This window comes from Echinops telfairi, unplaced genomic scaffold (assembly GCF_000313985.2).
Source record: "Echinops telfairi isolate 266 unplaced genomic scaffold, ASM31398v2 ScPeMD7_60;HRSCAF=208, whole genome shotgun sequence".
NCBI classification, from domain to species: domain Eukaryota; kingdom Metazoa; phylum Chordata; class Mammalia; order Afrosoricida; family Tenrecidae; genus Echinops; species Echinops telfairi.
In genome coordinates this window covers 43,022,385-43,043,088 of record NW_022103958.1, presented here as the reverse complement: position 1 = coordinate 43,043,088, position 20,704 = coordinate 43,022,385, and the positions used below count along the sequence as shown (strand labels likewise).

The 20,704-nt window shown below is 41.9% G+C and overlaps 1 protein-coding gene across 1 annotated transcript in view; it reads right to left on the bottom strand.

Annotated features, from left to right (window-relative positions):
- The window catches only part of DENND5A (DENN domain containing 5A), an 83,085-nt gene that overhangs the window by 10,998 nt on the left and 51,383 nt on the right, over positions 1–20,704 (bottom strand). Inside the window, exons 8-14 of the mRNA XM_030885847.2 lie at positions 17,407–17,557; positions 16,434–16,527; positions 11,975–12,106; positions 7,679–7,831; positions 5,735–5,819; positions 3,410–3,494; positions 2,092–2,220 (exon numbers count right to left, since the gene is read on the bottom strand). Coding sequence (XP_030741707.1) covers positions 2,092–2,220; positions 3,410–3,494; positions 5,735–5,819; positions 7,679–7,831; positions 11,975–12,106; positions 16,434–16,527; positions 17,407–17,557 — 829 coding nt within the window. The remainder of the gene's footprint in view (positions 1–2,091; positions 2,221–3,409; positions 3,495–5,734; positions 5,820–7,678; positions 7,832–11,974; positions 12,107–16,433; positions 16,528–17,406; positions 17,558–20,704) is intronic.

The following is a 20,704-nucleotide window of genomic DNA, read 5'->3' as shown; positions in this document are numbered from 1 at the left end:
AAGTGACAGAAATCATGAGAATGGATGACATCACCATGTGAGAGAGCGAGCCCGGGTTTGCAAGGGAGAATGTGAGACGGCTGGTACATGCAGAAACTGAGGACCAAGGCTAGTATCCTGGAAAGAGCAAGGGGAGTGAGGAAGCAGGATGGAACAGGGTCATGGCCACCAAACAAAGTGAGTCCCACAGTGCGGCGAAACAACACAGTATTACTCATTGCAGGGTGGTCAAGAGAAAACTCTGGGGCTCACAATATACGATTACCCAGCTTGTTTAGAATTAGTTGTTCAATGGGTCCTCTGGGATGAGGAACCTGGGCTAAGGCAGCTAGGTTGGAAACCTGAGAGTCAGGAGCATTCTCTCCAGCTTTATTCCCAGGTTGCTTACCATCTCCTGTCTGTACAGTAATACACACACACTATTGTGCACTGGCTGAACACCTACTATGTGCTAGACAACAGGCTCAGTATTGGGAAAGGCATATGGTTTAAGCACTCAACTAAATCAAGTTTTAAAAGACAATGATAACACTGAAAGCATAAAAAGTTGTTACATAAACAAAGAATGAACAAATGCTATGGGGCCTGGAGGAAGAACAGACTAAGTCCTGGGAGTCTAGGCAAACTTGAGCAGAGAACTCATCTGAGGAGTCCCTGAAGGGCTTAATCCTGTGACAGGATGAGAGAACAAGTCATGCGGAAACAGGTAAGAGTGAGCTGGCGATGAGTATGAATGGCTAGAGTGTGGGGGAGAAAGAAGGAAGAACGAGCAAGTTTTGATTAAGTACCCCTTTCTTTCTCCCTTAGTCTCATCCACCATGTGGCCTACGGCAGCAAAACCCTCTCTCCAGTAGCACAAAGCTCCCTGGAGACTCCATGGTTAGCATTAAACGACTAATGAGAAGGTTGGCAGTTTGAGCCCTGGGGAGAAAGATATGGCTGTCTGCTTCCATAAAGAGTTAAGAGCCTTGGCAACCCTGTGGGGCAGTTCTACTGTCTTATAGGGTCTTTCTGAGTTGCAAATGACTTGCCAGTGTTGACTAGAGTAGCACAGGGGTACAAATGCCAAGTGAGAAGTACTATAAACTGAGTGCACTCTGGACTTAGCCCCTCTAACCGGACTCAGCTAAAAGAAACCAAGACTAGCTTTCTCACCATGGTCAGTACTATTCATGGCTGCCCAGGCCCTTAAGCTCATACACCCTAGATTTCTACACTGCCCTCCTGCCGCCACTCTGCTGTCTTACTGCTCACTGCTAGAAGTCTCTCCTACAGAATCAGACTGGTCCACAGGAAGGACTTCTCCCCTTCATGACTCCCACACAACTACAGCCACTGATGCTCCCAGGACACACAACTGTCCTCCAGAATCTGGATTGCAGGTGTGTTTTCCTTCCAAACTCCAAGTTCACACATTCACTTATGTTCTTTAATTGTCCTACCAGTCCTAAATTATATAACATGCTTGCTCTTCTAGAGACTCAAATGGAAGTGCTCTTAAGAACTGAGAGCCTTGGAAGCTGCCCCGTTCTTCTGTCTGGGTGATAGGTGTAGAGTGAAAAGATCTAAGAGGGTTGTCTGTATGCCCCTTAATAGCTCGAGGGGCATCGGTGCAGGGTCCAGACACAAAGGGCAATAAGTTGGTTGCTTGGGGGTGGCTCTTGACTCAGGAAAAAACAGAGAGATAAAGGGATAACTTAAAATGCTTCAATTCTCTGCTGTTTCCTCTTCAAGGCAGGGTAAGAGACAAGAAAATACACTATGCCCAAGAAGGATACAAGTCACCTGAGTGAAGGAAGGAGGAGCCCCAACTCGGAGCCACCCAGTGAGGTCTCCATCCCTCTCATTAGCTCTGTATGAAAGTTAGTTACGGCTGTGCAGATGGAGACTATGAGGAAACAGATACAGCAGGACTATTTCTTCTATGGATAAAGAGAGAAGCTTTCAAGTGCACTTTGTGTTTAACTGCATCCAGCCACAGTGACAAACCCAACACTTCCCCCCCCCCCCCCACCGCCTCCTTTCCTCAAAGCCTTCCAACCCCTCCCACCATTCTGGGAGGCTGGCTTCACCCAGGGGGAGTAGCCTTACTTGGTGAGGTCATGTTCTGAGAGAAGCTGCTTCAGGTGTCTGGAAAGTAACTTTTTTTCCATGGACAACCGTACCCATGCTCTGGCCTTTCCCACATCAGTCTTGATTTCCCCAATGTTCTGGATGTGCCTGAGAGGGGAAAAGGAAAAGGAAAGTGAGGGTGGGATGGAAGGCATTGTCTCAGTGACAATGCCTTACCCCAAAGTCAGAGAAGGCCTGGGGAGGAGCTGTATGCCATCATGGGAGAGCCCACTGCTCTTATTCCCCAAGTCTGGGCATCCACATAGCTTTGCCAGATAAGCTTTTACCCCAATAAGGGCATAAAAAAGACCTGGCCTCAAAAAAAAAAAAAAAAGAAGCCTGGCCCTCAAAACATCAGGCTGGACCCAGAGCCTCAAGGCCTTGACAGCCTCTCCTTATGCTCCTTCACCCTGCTGTAATTCTCCCCAAAATGACAGGAAGTGCAGCTGCTCACCGAGCTCTACAAACACATCACAAAGCAAAACCAAACCAATGGGGAGGACTTTCTGGTTAGCTGTTGCTCTGGAAACCTAGGGGTGCTAAGTTCATTGTGCCAACTAGGCTCCAGTAGGAACCTATGGGCCAAGTTTAATGAAACTCAGTTGCCACTTAATTGACTGAGTTAAATGGCTGGCTTCTTCTGCCTCTCTCTCCCTGGTGATCAGACCAGCATGCTGCCTGAGTTAGCTGCTCTACCCAACCGCATGCTGTTACCTGTGGGCCGGGCCGTGCTCTGCTCCACCCAGCCAAGGCAACCCATGAACTATGGTGGACTGCATCGCTGTGCTGTGCTGCTCCACAAGGTCCCACCCTGCTGAGTCGGCTGCCTGTGGGCTGACCCTGCACCTCCAGCCCACCATTTTGCATTGCTACACTGTGAGGCTACATCATGAAGCTCCTAGGAGACCTGCTTCCTCACACTGCACTACTGGCCTCTGCTACACCTCACCACTTCTGCTTCCCTGTCTGCTTCTTTGGCCTTGAGCCAATGGCGGTGTTAATTAGAAAGACCTTCAGTATATTAACTGTCCCACAAAAGTGGGCTGGACTGACCTTTCTGTACTGCTGTATAGACTAATTTGCTGTTGTATCCCTTTTCACTACATGAAACTGTGTGTGTGTGTGTGTGTGTGTGTGTGTGTGTGTACTAATTTGCTGTTGTATCCCTTTTCACTACATGAAAATATATATATAAAGTTTCCTGGTTTTGTTTCTCTGGAGAATCCTGCCTAACACACTGAGGGAACAATCCTGAAAGCAGGATTTAATGGATTTTTACATGTGAGCCCAGACTAACCTCATATCTTGAATGAGTGAGATCTTCAGGGGAGGCATGACTGAGCTGGCATCAGATTTCCTCCGTTCTGAATCAAGAAGAATTCCTGGAATAAAAAAAGTTAATCATGTCCACAGAGATCTGAGTATCTAACAAGCTGACTACCTTTCATCTCAAATCACAAATTGACGGAAAACAGTTGATGACTCGGGTAGCACTTTGATCAATAATCCCATACAGATTTATTAAGTAATTATGGTGTCAGATTTTACACTTAGACACATCTCATTTCTCTAACAATCTGGAAGATACCCCAAGTTTCCATCTTGATAAAGGAGGAAGTTGAAGTTCATAGAGGTTGGCTACTTTGCCAGGTCACCAAATAGCAAAATCAGGACTGGGACACAGATTTCTAGCTCCTGATCCAGGCAATTACTTGGGTAATACTTTGATGAATGATCTCATAAAATTGTATGAAGAAATTAAGACACAACAGAAGCCATATTTAACCTTGGACTTATTACTTGTGTCCTGTACTGAACTCCAAAGAGTCAAGGAAATGGGGTGAGAACATTTCCAGTGTGCTTAGGACCTCTAGAAAAAAAGATAAAATCTTTGTATATCCTCTTGTCTGGCTCAGTATTTACAATATAGGTATTTCCACTACCTAGCTGTTAGGGATTCAAGGCTACTGCTTATCCCCAGCAGTAACTCCACCAGTCTTCCTGAAAAGACTGTGCTCTCCAGCATCAAGAATCTAAACCAACCTATAGGCTGGAAGATAAGCATGTAGCCATCTAACTGAGAAACAACAAAGCCCACATGGAAGAAGCACACCAGCCTGTGAGATCACAAGTCGTCGAAGGGATCAGGTATCAGGCATCAAAGACCAAAAAAATCATAGCATTGTGAATGAGGGGGAGTGCGGAGTGTGGACCCACGGTCCACCTGTGGGAAATCGGATACCCCCTTGCAGAGGGCCGTGGGGAGGAGACGAGCCAGTCAGGGTGCAGTGTACCAACGATGAAACGTACAACTTTCCTCTAGTTCTTGAATGCTTCCTCCTCCCCCACTATCATGATCCCAATTCTACCTTACAAATCCAGCTGGACCAGAGTATGTACACTGGCACAGACAGGAACTGGAAAGACAGGGAATCCAGGACAAATGACCCCTTCAGGACCAGTGGTGAGAGTGGAAGGGAGGTTGGAGGAAAGGTGAGGGACAAAGGGGGAACGGATTACAAGGATCTGCATATAACCTCCTCCCTGGGGGACAGACAGCAGAAAGTGGGTGAAGGGCAATGCCGGAGAGTGTAAGATGTGACAAAATAATATTTATAAATTATCAAGGGTTAATGGAGGAGGGGGGAGCAGGGAGGGGAAAAATGAGGAGCTGATACCAAGAGCTCAAGTAGAAAGCAAATGTTCTGAGAATGAGGGAAACAGATGTACAAAAGTGCTTGACACACTGTATGTATGTATGTATTGTGTTAAGAGTTGTATGAGCCCCCAATAAAATGATTTTTAAAAAATTAAAAAGAATGTAGACCCAAAAAAAGCAACTCCCCTTAAGCCTGAGTTGTTCCTAAGGAGCTCGTCTTTGTTTTTCAGCCAACTATTCTCCCATTCTCAGTGCCAGCTGAGGTCACCTAGTGTACGGGTGAAGACAGCGCTGTATCTGCACCCATCTTTTCACATTTAAACTCGTGTTTCTCCTTAGAGTAAGAACATCCTAGCAAAGAAGGGAGAATGAAGGTGCACATGTGAAGGGCAAAAGGTCTGACAAAGTAAAGGGAGAAGAACTGTTTGAAGGGGAACGCATTAGGGTGGTATAAAGAACACCTGACCAGGAGACAAGATGCCTGTCTCTATTCTAGCCTCATCCATTAATCCACTGTGTGATCCTGAATCCATTCAATTCCTCTGGATGAGAGCATGTCTGCAGTCCCTGCCAACACAGACAAGTTTATTAAACTATACCAGGCCTTGACTCTGAGACAAGGCACTGACAAAAAGGTTCCCTTGAAAGATTAAAAATGTCAGAAATAAAACAAAAGACAGTGAAAATTACTTGTTCAAACATCAGACAACCAGCACCACAGCTAAACACACAATCATTCTAATTAAGACAAGCCTCTTGCTGATAATAAATCTTCTAGCTCATTGATCAAAAGAAACACATAATGAAAGCAAGCTCCCTGACATGCCCATCGGCTTAAAACTTGAAACAAAAAAACATCCCAGAGCAAAGGCTTCAATGACTTGAACCATCTGCTGCAGGAGACCCCTGTGGGGACAGGAAGTTGGTTGAGGGAGCTCTCTCCAAAGGTGCAGACTATCTTACCTGATGTACTGAGGCTTCCTGATGTGAGTTTTCTCTGGCGGTTTTCCTGATAATGTAACAGGTGGGACCACAAGGCTGATTTTCCCTAGAACCAATGCAAGAGAGGAAGAGATCTAAAGGTCAGATTTCAGAGGCCAAGGCTTCCAGTGAACTAAGTCAAGAATAACTTAAACACACAGATACCGGCTTTTGTTAAGAAGTTAAAATATTGTTTTCCTCAAAGCACATCCAGATGCAAAGTATACAAATATATTCTCTTACTAAAATCCATGAAGAAAATAAAGAAGGTAGAAAATGGACAAAGCAAATGGTCCCCCGTTGGGAACAGAAAAAAGATGATCAAAGAGAGCCTGGAAAGTGACTAGTAGACAAAGAAAAAGCAAATCTGTTCATCCCACAAGGTCTGTTGCTTGAGGATGGCTTGGGCTTTCTACAAAGGGGCTAAGAGACCATATGACACCATCAGTCTAAGAGACTGTATGACACCACCTGAATTTCCTAAAATAGTTAAAAAGCCTGTATGCCCTCAGTGAGAGTTATGGAGACTAGGTTATCACTATAATGAGGATTAAGGTATAGTTGAACAAGCCTTCAAGAAGGCAAGCTGGCATTTCACTGCAAGCCTATGCAATACCGTAGTCAATATATTAAATATGGCATTCAGAATTATAATAGTGGTGGTTTGAACTAATGGGGACATGTAATAAATTGTACGTGTTACAAATTTGAATACCTTAAACCAAATCCACTGCCATCAATTTATCACCAACATGCTGTTGTTAGGTGCTGAGAAGTCGATTCTGACTCCCAGTGACCCTACGCACAACAGAACCCAACCCTGCCCGGTCCTCTACTGCCCCTTGTCATCACTGTTATGTCTGAGACCACTGTTGCAGCCACTGGGACAATCCATCTCCGGACAGGCATCCTCATTTCCTGATGACTTTAGCAAGCCCGATGGGAGTTTTCCAGTGACTGGACCCTCTTGAGACATGTCCAAATTGTGCGAGACAATGTCTTACCATCCTCTCTTGTAAAGAGCATACTGGCTGTACTTCTTCCTAATTTTCTAGTCAGCTTTTACTTCATCATTTCTTCCATTTGCTCTAGCTACCCTGTGTTCGAGAGCATATTTCAGAGTCTCTTCTGACATCCACTTTGACCTTTCCTATTTGCCTTTTTAAATCAGCTTTGTCTTTCTTCATGTATGATTGTTCTGGTTTTTACTATTTCCTGCTTTCTTTTACATTGAGGAATTTTTAAGAAATATATTTTGTTGTATGATCTAATTTGAGTATGATTTTCTTTACATGAAATATATTTTGAGTATGATTTTCTGTATATGAAATACAGGGTAGGTGAATATATAGAGACAATAACTAGACTAATAGTTTCTTAGCTCTGATGGCATAGTGGGTTACACAATGAACGGGCTTTAAAACCCCTGGCTGTTCCACAGGAGAAAGATGAGGCTTCCTACTCCTGTAAATGCTTCAAGTCAGAAACCCACAGGGGCTGCTCTGCTCTGTCCTACAGGGTTGCTATGCGTCAGAATTGACTAGATAGCAGTGAGCTTTGTGAGCAGAGGATTATAGCACTGGAGGTTGCGGGGGAATGGGGAGCTAAGAATCATGGGTACTGGATGAAGAAAATGTTCTACAAATGATTGTGGTGATGACTGCACAACTCTTTTAATATATTTAAACTATTGAATTGTATGATATATGAAATATATTTATCAATGAAACTGTTTCTAAAAAGTTAGCCAATGAAAACCCTATGGAAGACAATGGTTAGATCTGCAACTACTCATGGGAATGGTGCAGGACCAGCATTTGTTGTACATGGTGTTGCCATAAGTCGGGGCAGACTTGATAGTAACTGACAACAAGCTGTGAAAACAAGAAGAGTTTGCTTGACAGGGAAAGGCTAGACATTCGTTACCTGTTTCACCTGTAACCCATGACTCCAGATCCTTTCCAGAAGGTCACATAGGCTGGCAATCAAGGTGTTTTCTTCCACCCCTGTGATGTTCACCTCTCCGTGTCCTAGCTCCACAGCTTCTCGGCCCATTTTCTCTACAAGCATCCTCTTGGTCTACAAAGAATCAGCCAGTAGGATCAGAAAACCACATAAAGCAAGATCACATGCAGCTGGAAGCCTTACACAGTTCATTTGCCAGACTGCAAGGAATAAGATGAAGTCCCGGCGAGTAGCATCTAGTTATGCTCTACTACACAGAGGTCAGGTTCATTGTAGAGTGCAAGCCTTAAAAGTTTAGTTAAGAAGGAGATAAGAACAAAGCAATCACTACACAACCCTGGGTAAGTATATGACTCTGAATTTCATTTTTACATTTATTAGATGAAAGAATTGAATAAAACCCTTTGACCATGTTCACTTCGGATATGATCTGACTCTTAATGCTTAAACAAACATACTGAACAAAACTTCCAACATTTAATTCTAGAACTATGTCTAACTTACCCCCATCAAATGGATAAAAAAGTTAAAGTGAAATAATTTACCTTTTGCTAAAAATTTCAAATGCTTATGGTAAAAGCAAAATTAAAACAAAAACAAAGAAACCCACCTGCTATAGAATAACAACTACAGCTACAGGAAAAATACTTTGTGAAGAAAACCAAAAAGAAAACTCAAGGGATCAATTTGTCCCAGGGACGAACGGATCACATGAAGCAAGCCTTCACAGCCCTGAAACCAGAACTAGATGGTGCCTGATTGCCCCTATGAAGTACTTTGACTAGAATCATCACAGCGTCCCAGACAAAGCAAGAAAAATGTGGAACAAAAAATGAAATTCACAAAAAATACCAAACTTAGTTGGTCTGATGAAGAACAGAATACCCAAGATTATGGCCCTAAGACCCCCCTCTGACTTGGAACTGAAGCTATTCCCAGATACTGTCTCTCAGCCAAACAGGTTTGTAAACTAAACCACCACACCAAGAGAAACATGTTTCTTAGAACTATCAATTATGTGAAACCAAAAGTATATTTGCTCTCAAACAAAGATAAGGCAGGAAGGGGTAGGAAATCCAGACTAAAGGAAACATGGAATCCAGGGCAGAAATGAGAATAGTGCTGACATACTGGTGGGTATTCAGCCAGTAACGGAACACTATGTACTATGTACAAATTATCAAGCAGGAAACCAATTTACTCTGCAAACTTTCACCTAAAGCACATATGCTTAAAAAACAATAATAAAATATTAGGTGCCAGGCACTATTTTGTTAAGGATGCATTATCCTGTTTAAGCTTCCTTACAGCCATTTGGGATATGTATTACCACTATCTCTGGATTACTGATAAAGAAATTGATGCCAGACGGTTTGCACAAAAGTAATAGTAAATCTGACTTTTTAAAGCCCAAACTTAATAAACTACTAAATTTTATTAAGTTCTTATGTAAGATTTAATCATGTTATAAATTTACAACAGACAAAAACCTAAAAGGACAATGAATGTACAAATGCGCTTTACACAATTGACGTATGTATGGATTGTGATAAGAGTTGTATGAGCCCCTAATAAAATGATTAGAAAAAAAAAACACCTAAATAGTTGGAGGGAGATCACGCTAAATCCTACTTCTCAGAAGCAACAAACACTTTAGGTGTTATTATTTTTAACTTTTTATTTTGAAATATATTTTGTACCAATGGTGTGTGTACATTTATAAGTATGTATGTAGATAGGTATATATACTCATGGAAATAGCAGTCAAAAAAACAAATAAAAACATTAGGGTAATCTAGAGCACAAGACCTCTTTAAAAATGTTAAGGGCATAGATGTCATTTTGATGGCTAAAGCAGGCCTCATCCACATCATGGTATTTGTTCTCTCTTTTTTTTTTTTCCATCATGGTATTTTCAGTCACCTCACTGCGTGTAAAAGTTGAACAATGAATAAAGACCACAAAAGAAATGATACCTTTAAATTATGGTATTGATGAGAAATTTTGAATGTCATAGACTGCCAGAAGAACAAACAAATCTGTCTTGGATGAAGTACAACCAGAATGCTCCTTAGCAGTGAGGATGGCAAAAAGCTGTTTCACATACTCAGAACAGGTTATCAGGAAGGACTAATCCCTTGTTAAAGTAGGTTAGCAAAAAACAGGAAGCCCATCAAGGAGATGATTAATCCAGTGGCTACAGCAATGGGCTCAGACATAAAAACAAAAGAGACCATGGTCCTGGACCAGGTAGTGTTTTGCTCTGTTGTGAAACAGGTCATTACGAGGCACTTAACAATAACAACATCTTTACAGAGCACACTTCCCCATCTTTCTCTGATGGCAAGTGAATTCAAACCACCATCTTTGGGTTTGCAGTCAAGAGCTTAACCACTGTACCACATGACTCTAGGTACTATTCTGTAATTGCAACTATCATCCAGATTAAGAAACAAAATACTAACCATCTAAACCAGTGGTTCTCCAGCTTCCTAATGCTGTGACTCTAATACAGTTCCTCATGTTGTAGTGACCCCCCTAACCATAAAATTTTTTTCGTTGCTACTTCATAAGGGTAATTTTGCTACTGTTATGAATCGGGCGACCCCTGTGAAAGGGTCGTTCGACCCCCAAAGGGGTCGCAACCCACATGTTGAGAACCGCTGATCTAAACCTTTGAAGAGCCCATTTGACCTTCCCTAATCACCTTCCCACCCCAAGTGATCACAACCCTGACTTAACATAAAACTAACAGAAAAGCAAGGAAACAGTCATCAGTAACATTTGTATCCCTAAACGATAGAGCTTTGCCTGCTATGTTTTCTTGTGTGGTCTGTTTCTTACTCAACTTTGTGAAATTCATCCATGATGTTGGAAATAGCTACTGTCTGTTCCTACTGCATTAATAAACCACTTACTTATTTATTCTCCTACTGAGAAGCCTTTGGGTTGTTTCAGTTGGGACGATTATAAAAATATTACTATGAACTTCTTGTTCAGATGCCCTGGGACAAACTAAAAAACGTTTCCACAGGAAAATACCTACAAGAATTACTAGATAATACTATGCTGTTTTTCAAAGGCAGCATACCAATTTGTAATCCCAACAGTATGAGACTTCCTGTTACTTGAAATACTAGCCAACACTTAAAAGTGTTAGACTTAATACTGTATTTTTTCCACTCTAAAATACCTATTTTTCTACATGTGAACATTGATGAAATTGAGACACATCTTACAGTCATCAATGGCCAGCCAGCATGAAGACTCCTGCGTGGGTATGCACATCAAAACTTGAGAATGTGTGTCAGCTGCTTAGGAAATAATTCCCAGAAACAACAGAGGAACACTCTTTTGAGATAACACAGCACCACCGATGTTCTTGATGTAGAAAGGACAAAGGTATGTGGAAAGTCATAGGTATCAAGGACTCAGGGAAAGGACTGCAGTGCTTTTATTTTTTAAACACCCAAATTCAAGATACCAGCATTGATATATCACTCTAGTTCCTCACAGCAATATTTTCTTCCACCTAAGGAAGTATATTTTATTGTATCCCATAAATAAGCACCACTTAGAAACCGAAAAAGCAAGGGGGGGGGGGGTTGGCACAGTGGCTACCACAATAAACTCAAGCACAAGAACAATTGCACGATGGCACAGCACTGGGCGGTGCTTCATTCTGCTGTGCAGAAGGTAACTAGGAATTGGAACCAACTTTAACAACAACACACAGCATGTCTACTGATTTAGTTGGACTATTTAGAAATAAGTTTTATTTCATTAAAAATAAAGAATGGTTCATTGTAAGCTGTAGGAAAATATTCAGATAGCATAAGTATAAGCCAAAAGGCATAATTTGGTCTGACACATAATCTACTAGATAAATTCTTGGTTTCAGACCCAAGTAATCACTGTGGTCATCTCAGTGTAGCAAAACATTTCCATCTCTGTATTGATGATAGTTCAACTACAATTACTTCAAGCTTGCAATGTAAAGATACTTAAAACTGAAAACTACATCTATTAGTTTTAAAGGATATATATTAACTCTATCAAGTAAATTGTGTTTGTCCTCAATTATGGTATTTTATTAAAAACACATGCAATTAATCCCAAATTAACAGGATTTAAATGTAGTAATATCCTATTATATTAACAGTATTTTAAAAACTAGGAAAGCGTCATCAAAACCAGGCCCTGGTGCTGCTTTGCTTGCCAAGGGAACCAGCACACACAGACTTGTCTATCACTCACCTTATTGCGGCATTCCTTCAACAGGCCTTCCACAAACTTCCAGTTGGTCTGGGCGATCACTGATGGAGAAAGGTTGGACAGTTTGGGCTGGCGGATGGTGCTACCCATATTCCTGGCTTCCTGGATGTACTTCTACAGCAAATAGGGAAAAATCAAAGACCCTTTGCATGCATGCACACAAACCAAAGGCAACCGGAAAGGATAGGTAACAGTAGAGGGCACTGTTACTCCACACTTTTTTCATTTCTTTCCTGGAGGTAGATGGGATGCAAAAAATTTAAAATGTACTAACTCCTGAATCAAAGAAAAAGCTGAGGTGATGTGATTAAATTGTTTTTGTTAAGCATCCGTTAAGGACTGGAATTACTGACTGAATGATATAGAGGGGAAAGACCCAGGGCTGCAGCACGTACACACGTATAGCTCAGTGTACACACTATTCAAATCTGATAGTGCTATTATGAAAATGTTTGTTTTCCACCCAGCTTGGAGGAACTTAAACCCATCTGTCCATATCAAAGATACCTACCATTTCCATCAGAAAGGATAATCTTACTAAAACTAAGGTCTGGAAAATAAGAAGCCATGCTTAAAATAACAGCTGCATTTTCTACAATATGCTGGCTATTAAGCATCCTGGGTTCATAACTGACATTTTCACTCTTTTTCCTTCTCTTGTATTTATTCCTTCTCCTGTATTTATTCCAGGTACAACTCTGGTCATTGAAAGCTGGAATTTAAAGCAATGTAGTTTCCCCATGAACTTCTAGTCTCTCAATCAGCCCTGACTGCTGACGCCCACGGTGAGGCCTTGGTTACTATCATCTTTTCTCAATGAGATAAGCCGTCTAACTAGCAGGTTATCTCCTCTCAAAACATGGACCACAACACCCTTTACATAAAACCCACCAAACATTTCCTCTATTTAGAACGCTGTTCTCTTTAGCAAATCTACAAACTGAGCTGCTAACCACAGGTCAGCGGTTTGAATCCACCAACTGCTCTACAGGCAAAAGAGAAAGTTTTCTACTCCTATAAAGGCTTTAAGTCTTGGAAACCCAAAAGGGCATTCTTCTCTATTCTACAGGGGTCACTATGAGTCGAAATGAACTTGAGGGCAATGTGCATTATCAATCGAGGTTTACAGCAGTGCTTCTCCCTTCCTAATGCCGTGACAACTTTCATACAGTTCCTCGTGTTGTGGTGACACCCCCAACGATAAAATTATTTTCGTGGTTACTGTAATTTTGCTACTGTTAGGAATCAGGCAACCCCTGTGAAAGAGTTGTTTGACCCCTAAGGGGTCTCGACCCACAGGTTGAGAACCGCTGGTTTAAAGGGTGCAGGCTCCTCCACAATTGGATGATAACTCCAGGTAGGAACAACCTCACCTTTCTCTCATCAGTAATCAAGCACTCATTTGCCTCTTGGTCCTTTCAAAAGACTCTTCTACTGCAGCTATCTGCACACCTCAGTTCACTGCCTTATTAAACTGCAATTCTGGGAGGATACAACTATCTTCTTTCGTATGTAGACATTTGTCATCTTCATATTTCAAAGTTTTTAGTACACTATGACCAAGAAAAATGGTCCACAAACACCACTGAAAGAAGCATTATAGATGAAATGGAAGATCCAAAGGAAACATTTAAAATAACATCAATCCCCAACATGCCCTATGCTATATTTACAAAAAATACATGCACAACTGTATGCTGCAGTTAAAAATCCATAAGCATACTCTCCTCTGTCATTTTAATGTATTCTCTTAAAAAATAACAAAGGCAAACTATTTTTCCATTCACTGAGGTACCTCGCACATAAGAAAACAATGCTTTATTGCATTTCACCCAAGCAAAATGCAAGTTGTTGAGTCTTTTCTCAGTAAGTTATGTCTGAAATAAGTTTGTGAAGGTGAGTCCTATTTTCATAACTTTTCTGCAATTAAATAAGGCCAAGTCTCCAACTGAGGGCTACAACTAGAAACTACTGGAAGTATAAGTTACGGCAAAGCTGAAACATTCTGGTTACAAACAATGAGGATTTTGGAAGTAAATGAAAGAATCCTCAATCTCCAGGCATCTAATAATATTCCTCTCCTTTGGCTGGGGGGAGGGCAGCACAAAAATAATATGAACTACTGAAGATACAGAAAAAGTAGGAGAAAGGTCACATTTCCACACCCACACGCCAAGTTCAAAGAAGACTTACATGTTCATTCAAGCTCAGCTTTGCCTCCTTCTCTCTCTGAATAAAATAAAGCCTCACCAAATTTTAAAGATTTCCCCCACATTTCAGACTCATATCTGGTCACACACACACACACACACACACACACACACACACACACACACACACACACTGAGTGAATAGCATGCATGAGCAAGTAAGGAAAGAACAGTGAAAGGTTCTCAAAAAAAAAAACACCTCATTACCATCGAGTTGACTCTGACTCACATAGATCCTAAAAGACAGTACTGCCACCATGAGTTTACGCTATTATAACTCTTTACAAGAGCAGAAAGCCTCACCTTTCTCCTGTAGAACCGTTGCGGGAGTCAAATCGCTATCCCTGGGGTTAGTAGTCCATGGCCTACCTGAAAGTACCACTAGGGCTCCTTGAAAGGTTCTACAGAACTGCAAATAGAGCTTGGATCAGACCAGGGTCTCAATCAGCCGTTCTCAACTTGTGGGTTGGGCCAAACGACCCTTTCACAGAGGTCGCTGGATTCCTAACAGTAGCAAAATTACAGTAGCAATGAAAATAATTTTATGGTCGGGGGATCACCACAACATGAGGAATTGTATTAAAGGGTTGCGGCATTAGGAAGGTTGAGAACCACTGGCCTAAATGGAGCACACTCTCTTGCAAAAATATCCTACATCCTGAATTGTCTCAAATCAAGCTCTAATATCAAGCTTCTGAACGAGCCTTAAAAATAACCTCCTGGGAAAGTCAAGGGAAATAGAGGAAAGAGATGGGAGGCAAAGGGAATTTATAGAGGTCTAGATAAAGACATGTACATATGCAAATATATTTATATATGAGGATGGGGAAATAGATCTATGTGCATATATTTATAGGGTTAGTATTAAGTAGCAGAAGGACATTGGGCCTCCACTCAAGTACTCCCTCAATGCAAGAATACTTTTTCTATTAAATGGACATTCTATGATGCTCACCTTCCCGACACAACCACTGAAGACAAAGCAGGTTGAATAAGCAAATGTGATGAAGAAAGCTGATGGTGCCCGGCTATCAAAAGATATAGCATTTGGGGTCTTAAAAGCTTGAAGGTAAACAAGCGGCCATCTAGCTCAGAAGCAACAAAGCCCACATGGAAGATGCACACCAGCCTGTGTGATCACGAGGTGCCGATGGGATGAGTTATCAGGCATCAAAGAACAAAAAATCATATCATTGTGTGCTCACCTCCATGATGCAATCTCTGAAGACAAATGTGAGCATAAGCAAATGTGGTGAAGGAAGCTGATGGTGCCCGGCTATCAAAAGATATAGGTCTGGGGACTTAGAGGCTTGAAGGTAAACAAGCAGCCATCTAGCTCAGAAGCAACAAAGCCCACATGGAAAAAGCACACCAGCCTGTGTGATCATGAGGTGTCGAAGGGATGAGGTATCAGGCATCAAAAAAAAAAAATCATATCATTGCAAATGAGGGGGAGTGCAGAGTGGGACCCAAAGCCCATCTGTAGGCAACTGGACATTCCCTTATGGATGGGTCTGGGGAGGAGATGAGTCAGTCAGGGTGCAGTATAGCAACAATGAAACATACAACTTTCCTCTAGTTCCTAAATGCTTCCTCTCCGGAGACCCTCTCCCCATTATCATGATCCCAATTCTACCTTACAAATCTGGCTAGACCAGAGAATGTACACTGGTACAGATTGGGACTGGAAACACAAGGAATCCAGGACGGATGATCCCTTCAGGACCAGTGGTGAGCGTGGTAATACCGGGAGGGTGGAGGGAGGGTGGGGTAGAAAGAGGGAACCGATTACAAGGCTCTACATATAACCTCCTCCCTGGGAGATGGACTACAGAAAAGTGGGTGAAGGGAGACATCGGACAGTGTAAGACATGACAAAATAATAATTTATAAATTATCATGGGTTCATGAGGGAGGGGGAGGGAGGGGGAAAAAAGAGGACCTGATGCCAGGGGCTTAAGTGGCGAACAAATGTTTTGAGAATGATGAGGGCAATGAATGTACCAATGTGCTTTATACAACTGATGTATGTATGGATTGTGATAAGAGTTGTATGAGCCCCAAATAAAACGATTAAAAAAATAATAATTAAATTAAATTAAAAAATAACCCTCCTGAGGGGCAGAAGTCATCCCTGGAACACTTGAATGGGATCAGAAGCCAATGAAATGGGAATGAGAAGGGGAGTATAGTACAATAATAGAGTCACTCCCTATCATAAGTTGTCTTACCTCTCTCTGGTCATTGTCTAAACGCAGGTGCTCTGTGTGTTGCTTCTGGCGATCCTTCCGCCTCCACTGGGCAGGGGCATTCCTTTTTGTCCACCTAAGAGCATCAAAGCAGGCACACCGGTAAGGTCACCAAACTACACTCGGAGCCCATGAGGAAGAGTAGCTTGAAGAGTAGTGACTAGACACAAAAAGAAATAACTACCCAGAAAGTGTAGGCATAACTGTCTTGAAACACCCAAAAAATCTTCACACAAAATAAATAATTTTTTTTAAAATCTTCATACAAATGCAGAAATACAAGGGGTTCAAAGAGTTTGTGGAAAAATTCCATCATCTTTTTATTGCATTTTTCCATGAACTTTTTGGAGTCGCCTGGTTTATTCTTTCCATTTTGTCTGAATCTAGATACATTCCTCTCCAAAATCAAAGGGGTACAACTCTGCTAAGTTATCCACTTTTAATTCTGGTCCCAATTATTTCAAACACCACTGACTGAAGGCATAATACTAGCTATCTTCTGTAGGGATTCACATTCAGTTGTGAATGATTTCAACCCATCTGGAGCCCGCCACTTTGCTGGTCCTGGGCATGTGGGAAGAATCCCCAGTGGCACAGTGGTTAAAATGCTTGGCTGCTAACCAAAATGTCAGCCCACCAGCGGCTCTGTGGAAGCCTGCTTCCATATAGATTTATAGCCTTGGAGACTCCATGAGTTCTACTCTGTCCTACAGGGTTACCGTAAGTCTTAAGCAACTCAAAAGCAGTGCGTTGGTTTGAGTTTGGGCATGTGGAGCTATCCCACTTTGTAGAGACCGGAGCCAACAGACATTCTATCACCAATTTTGTTGTTTGAATGAGTGAACAACCTGATTACTTCGGATCTCTATCCATATTTACTTTAAAAATTCCAAGGATACCAGCTTGGGCCCAGGCACTGGATAGCCTGGCTCACAGAATCGTGGGGGTGACTCACTTGTTGCTGACTGGCCCAGTAGAAAGCACATCAGACTGCAGCTTAGGGAAGAAGCCTGGCTCATACTTCCCTTGTCCGATCTTCATGTCAAGTAAATGGGGATGAACTGCAGTGTGATCAATTTTTGCCAGACGTAGTTCAATTGCTTTCTCTGGATGAGAACAAAAAAAATAAAGTCATATATATCTTTTCTCATGTATTTCTTTAAAAGCTGGCTATTCTGTTTCCAGCCAAGAGGGAATTTAAAAAACACCGATTTGCCCTTCTACCTAAAACAATGAAAGAGAGAAAAAGAGAGAGAGAGAGAGGAAAGAAAGAATGGAGGAAGAGAGAGAAAACAGACAAAATATAAAAACAGTGGTACTCAAAATATTGGACATCAAACAAAAAAGACAATAATCACAGAGACAAAGAAAACAAATGAGGTAGCCGCTACATTGATCTAGCTAACTGCTTGGAGAGAGTTTTCAGGCTGCAGTGCAGGGAGCGGGGAAACCCACTTGGAGTTCAGCAAACTCCCTAAGTTATGGAGACAAAGGTAAAAAAAAAACAAAAGCTGCTAAGGGAGCTGGCATTAACAACTCAGAGTCCTGAAGAGGGAGGAGCTAGACAAAGAATTCAAGTGATCTGCAGAGGATCCCTCAAATATTCAGCAGAGTAACTGGTCAGTACTGGTCTGAGTCACAGCCATCTTGACAGCACCTAGCAACAGACACAGGTGAAAAGAACTAACTGAAGCTGGAAAAAGCACCATACGAAGGGATCAGAAGTACAGACACGGTGCTCACACAAGGCAGGGCCAGCACCTGTTCCCACTAGCCACACTGAAAAGCTGAGCATTCATGAGGAAAGGTAGAGTACTCAGAAGGGTCTTGTCTCAGTAGCGAAAAATAATTAGCCATATACTAAAGGTCCGTCTGATACTGCTAAAGAGACATCTCAAAAGGAAAACCCAAAAGAATCAAACTATTCCAAAATAACTTTAATCTAGAGCAAAGATCAAATATTTATAGAAATAAAAAAAAAAAAATCCAGGATTCAAAGAGGTAAAATTCACATTGTCTGGTATTCAGTCAAAGATTATTAGGCATATCAAAAGACAAGATAACATGACTCATAACATTAAAAAACCAACCAAAATTACTCCAGAACTCACACAAATGTCAGAAGTAGCAACCAAGTACATTAACAGTTACTATAATCACATAAGGAAGACCAAAGAAGAGTTGACATATTAGAATTATGGTGCTAGTGAAGAATAATAAAGTACCATGGACTGCCAAAAGAACCAAAAAAATCTGTCTTGAAAGAAGTACAGCCAGAATGTTCCTGAGAGGCAAGGGTGTAAACATGCTGTGAGTAGAGAGCAAGCCCAGGAGAAGGTCACCATGCTTGGTAAAGCAGAGGGGCAGCGCAAAAAGAAAAAGGCCCTCAACAGAATGGATTGACACAGTGGCTACAACAATGGGCTCCAGCGTAAGAAAATTGGGAGGATGGCACAAGACAGGGCAGTGCTTCGTTCTGCTGTACATTGGGGCGCTATGAGTCAGAAGCACACACCGGCATAGGACAGCAGCAACAACATAATCACATTCCATATGTTTAAAAAAATTAAATAGAGACATGGAATTTATTTTTTTTAAGACTGAACCTTCCAGAGGTGAAAGCTATAATGTCCGAGTAGGGTAGGTGAGTTGTTAAAAAGTGGTGTAATGAAGCTTTTGGAGGTGATGGATGTGTTCGCTAATTCTTAATGTGGGCGTATGCATTCATCAGAACTTTAAATATAAGAGCTTTATGTCAAAATTTTAAATATGCAGTTTATACCATATCAATTATACATCAAAATTTTTCTAGCTTTCATGACTGAATTATTTTCTGCTTTGACTTATTTCTGATACCATGAGATTTCAGTAATATGAAAAAGAAAGACCATTGCCATTAAGTCAACAAATCACAGCAACCCAATTATGTGAGATACCTAAGTTCCAAGTGGACTCTGGTGGTAGACTTGGTGGGATGAGACCCATTTCTTCAGAATCACACAGTTATATGGGTTGCCATCATGCAGGAGCACACAATAAAACTGAGGTAGCAGTTTCCCAAAAACACTGAGAGGATGGAAAAGTTGGTGAGCAATATATGTCCCGTCTCTATGGTTTAAAGGTTTAAAGAGTAAAACAGGTGTAACTCTCCAGGTATTTTCTAGATCCAAATTAAAATATCAAAATTTGGGCCTTGCAATGTGTCCTAGGGTCGGGCCGCCTTCTCTCTGTGGGTCTCTATCACTTCCCATCCCTGCCTTACTTGCACTCAACAGAATTTATTAAGTATTTAAAACACACCAGGTATTCTACAATAAAGTGGTGAGCCAATAAAGGGGGAATGTGTGAAAGTGATCACTATCAAGCTTGCTTTTGTTTGTAACATTTCCAAAAAGATCCCTTTAGTTGTATTTTGGACTTTGTCCAAACTTTTACCAATTGTGGTGTTAACTCCTGTCACGTTGGGTCTCTTTAAAACCCAGAAACAGGGGCCAGCCCCAATCCCAACTACGTGGACAGAGGCACTTCCCCCCAGAAGAATTTACTTCACAGGACAGCACTGAAACTACAGCTCAGGGAGAGGGACATGTCTGATCAGAGCACACGGGAGCAAATGAAGGGGGAGGAAGAGAGTGGAGCACATCCCAGCCCACCAAGCCTTGAGGAGGCTATCCCGGCTCAGAGCAGTCAATGCACAGAGAGGAACATATGGCCGGCCCCACTACAAGACACGACATCCCTCACTGACCGACAGCCCTACGACAAGGGACAACACTGGAGGCACAGTGTGGGAACTGCACCTGATCTGACCCCACCATACCAAGACAAAACACTAAGAGCATACAACAGAACAGCAAGGAGAGCAGAGCAAGGAAGTCTTAAGGGAGTACCAAAAATAGACTTTGGGGCCAGGGCATGGCACCCCATCAGACTCGACTGGAAAACACTCCTAAAGGTCAACAAACAGTCCTTGAACTATTTACAGGCTTTTCTTTTCTGTGTCATTGGTTTGCTGTTGTTTTTTTGCTCAGTCTTGTTGTTGTGCATATTATCTCTGCAGTTCTATCTAGATAAGATAGGCTGGATAAACAATCTGGCAGAGAAAACAACGGGACTGATGGTTCTGGGGGACACGGGAGAGGAGAAAGTGGGGGAAAGGAAGTGGTGCTAAACAAACCCAGGGACAAGGGAACAAGTGATCCAAAATTGGTGGCAAGGAGGGTGTAAGAGGCCTGGTAGGGCTTGATCAAGGG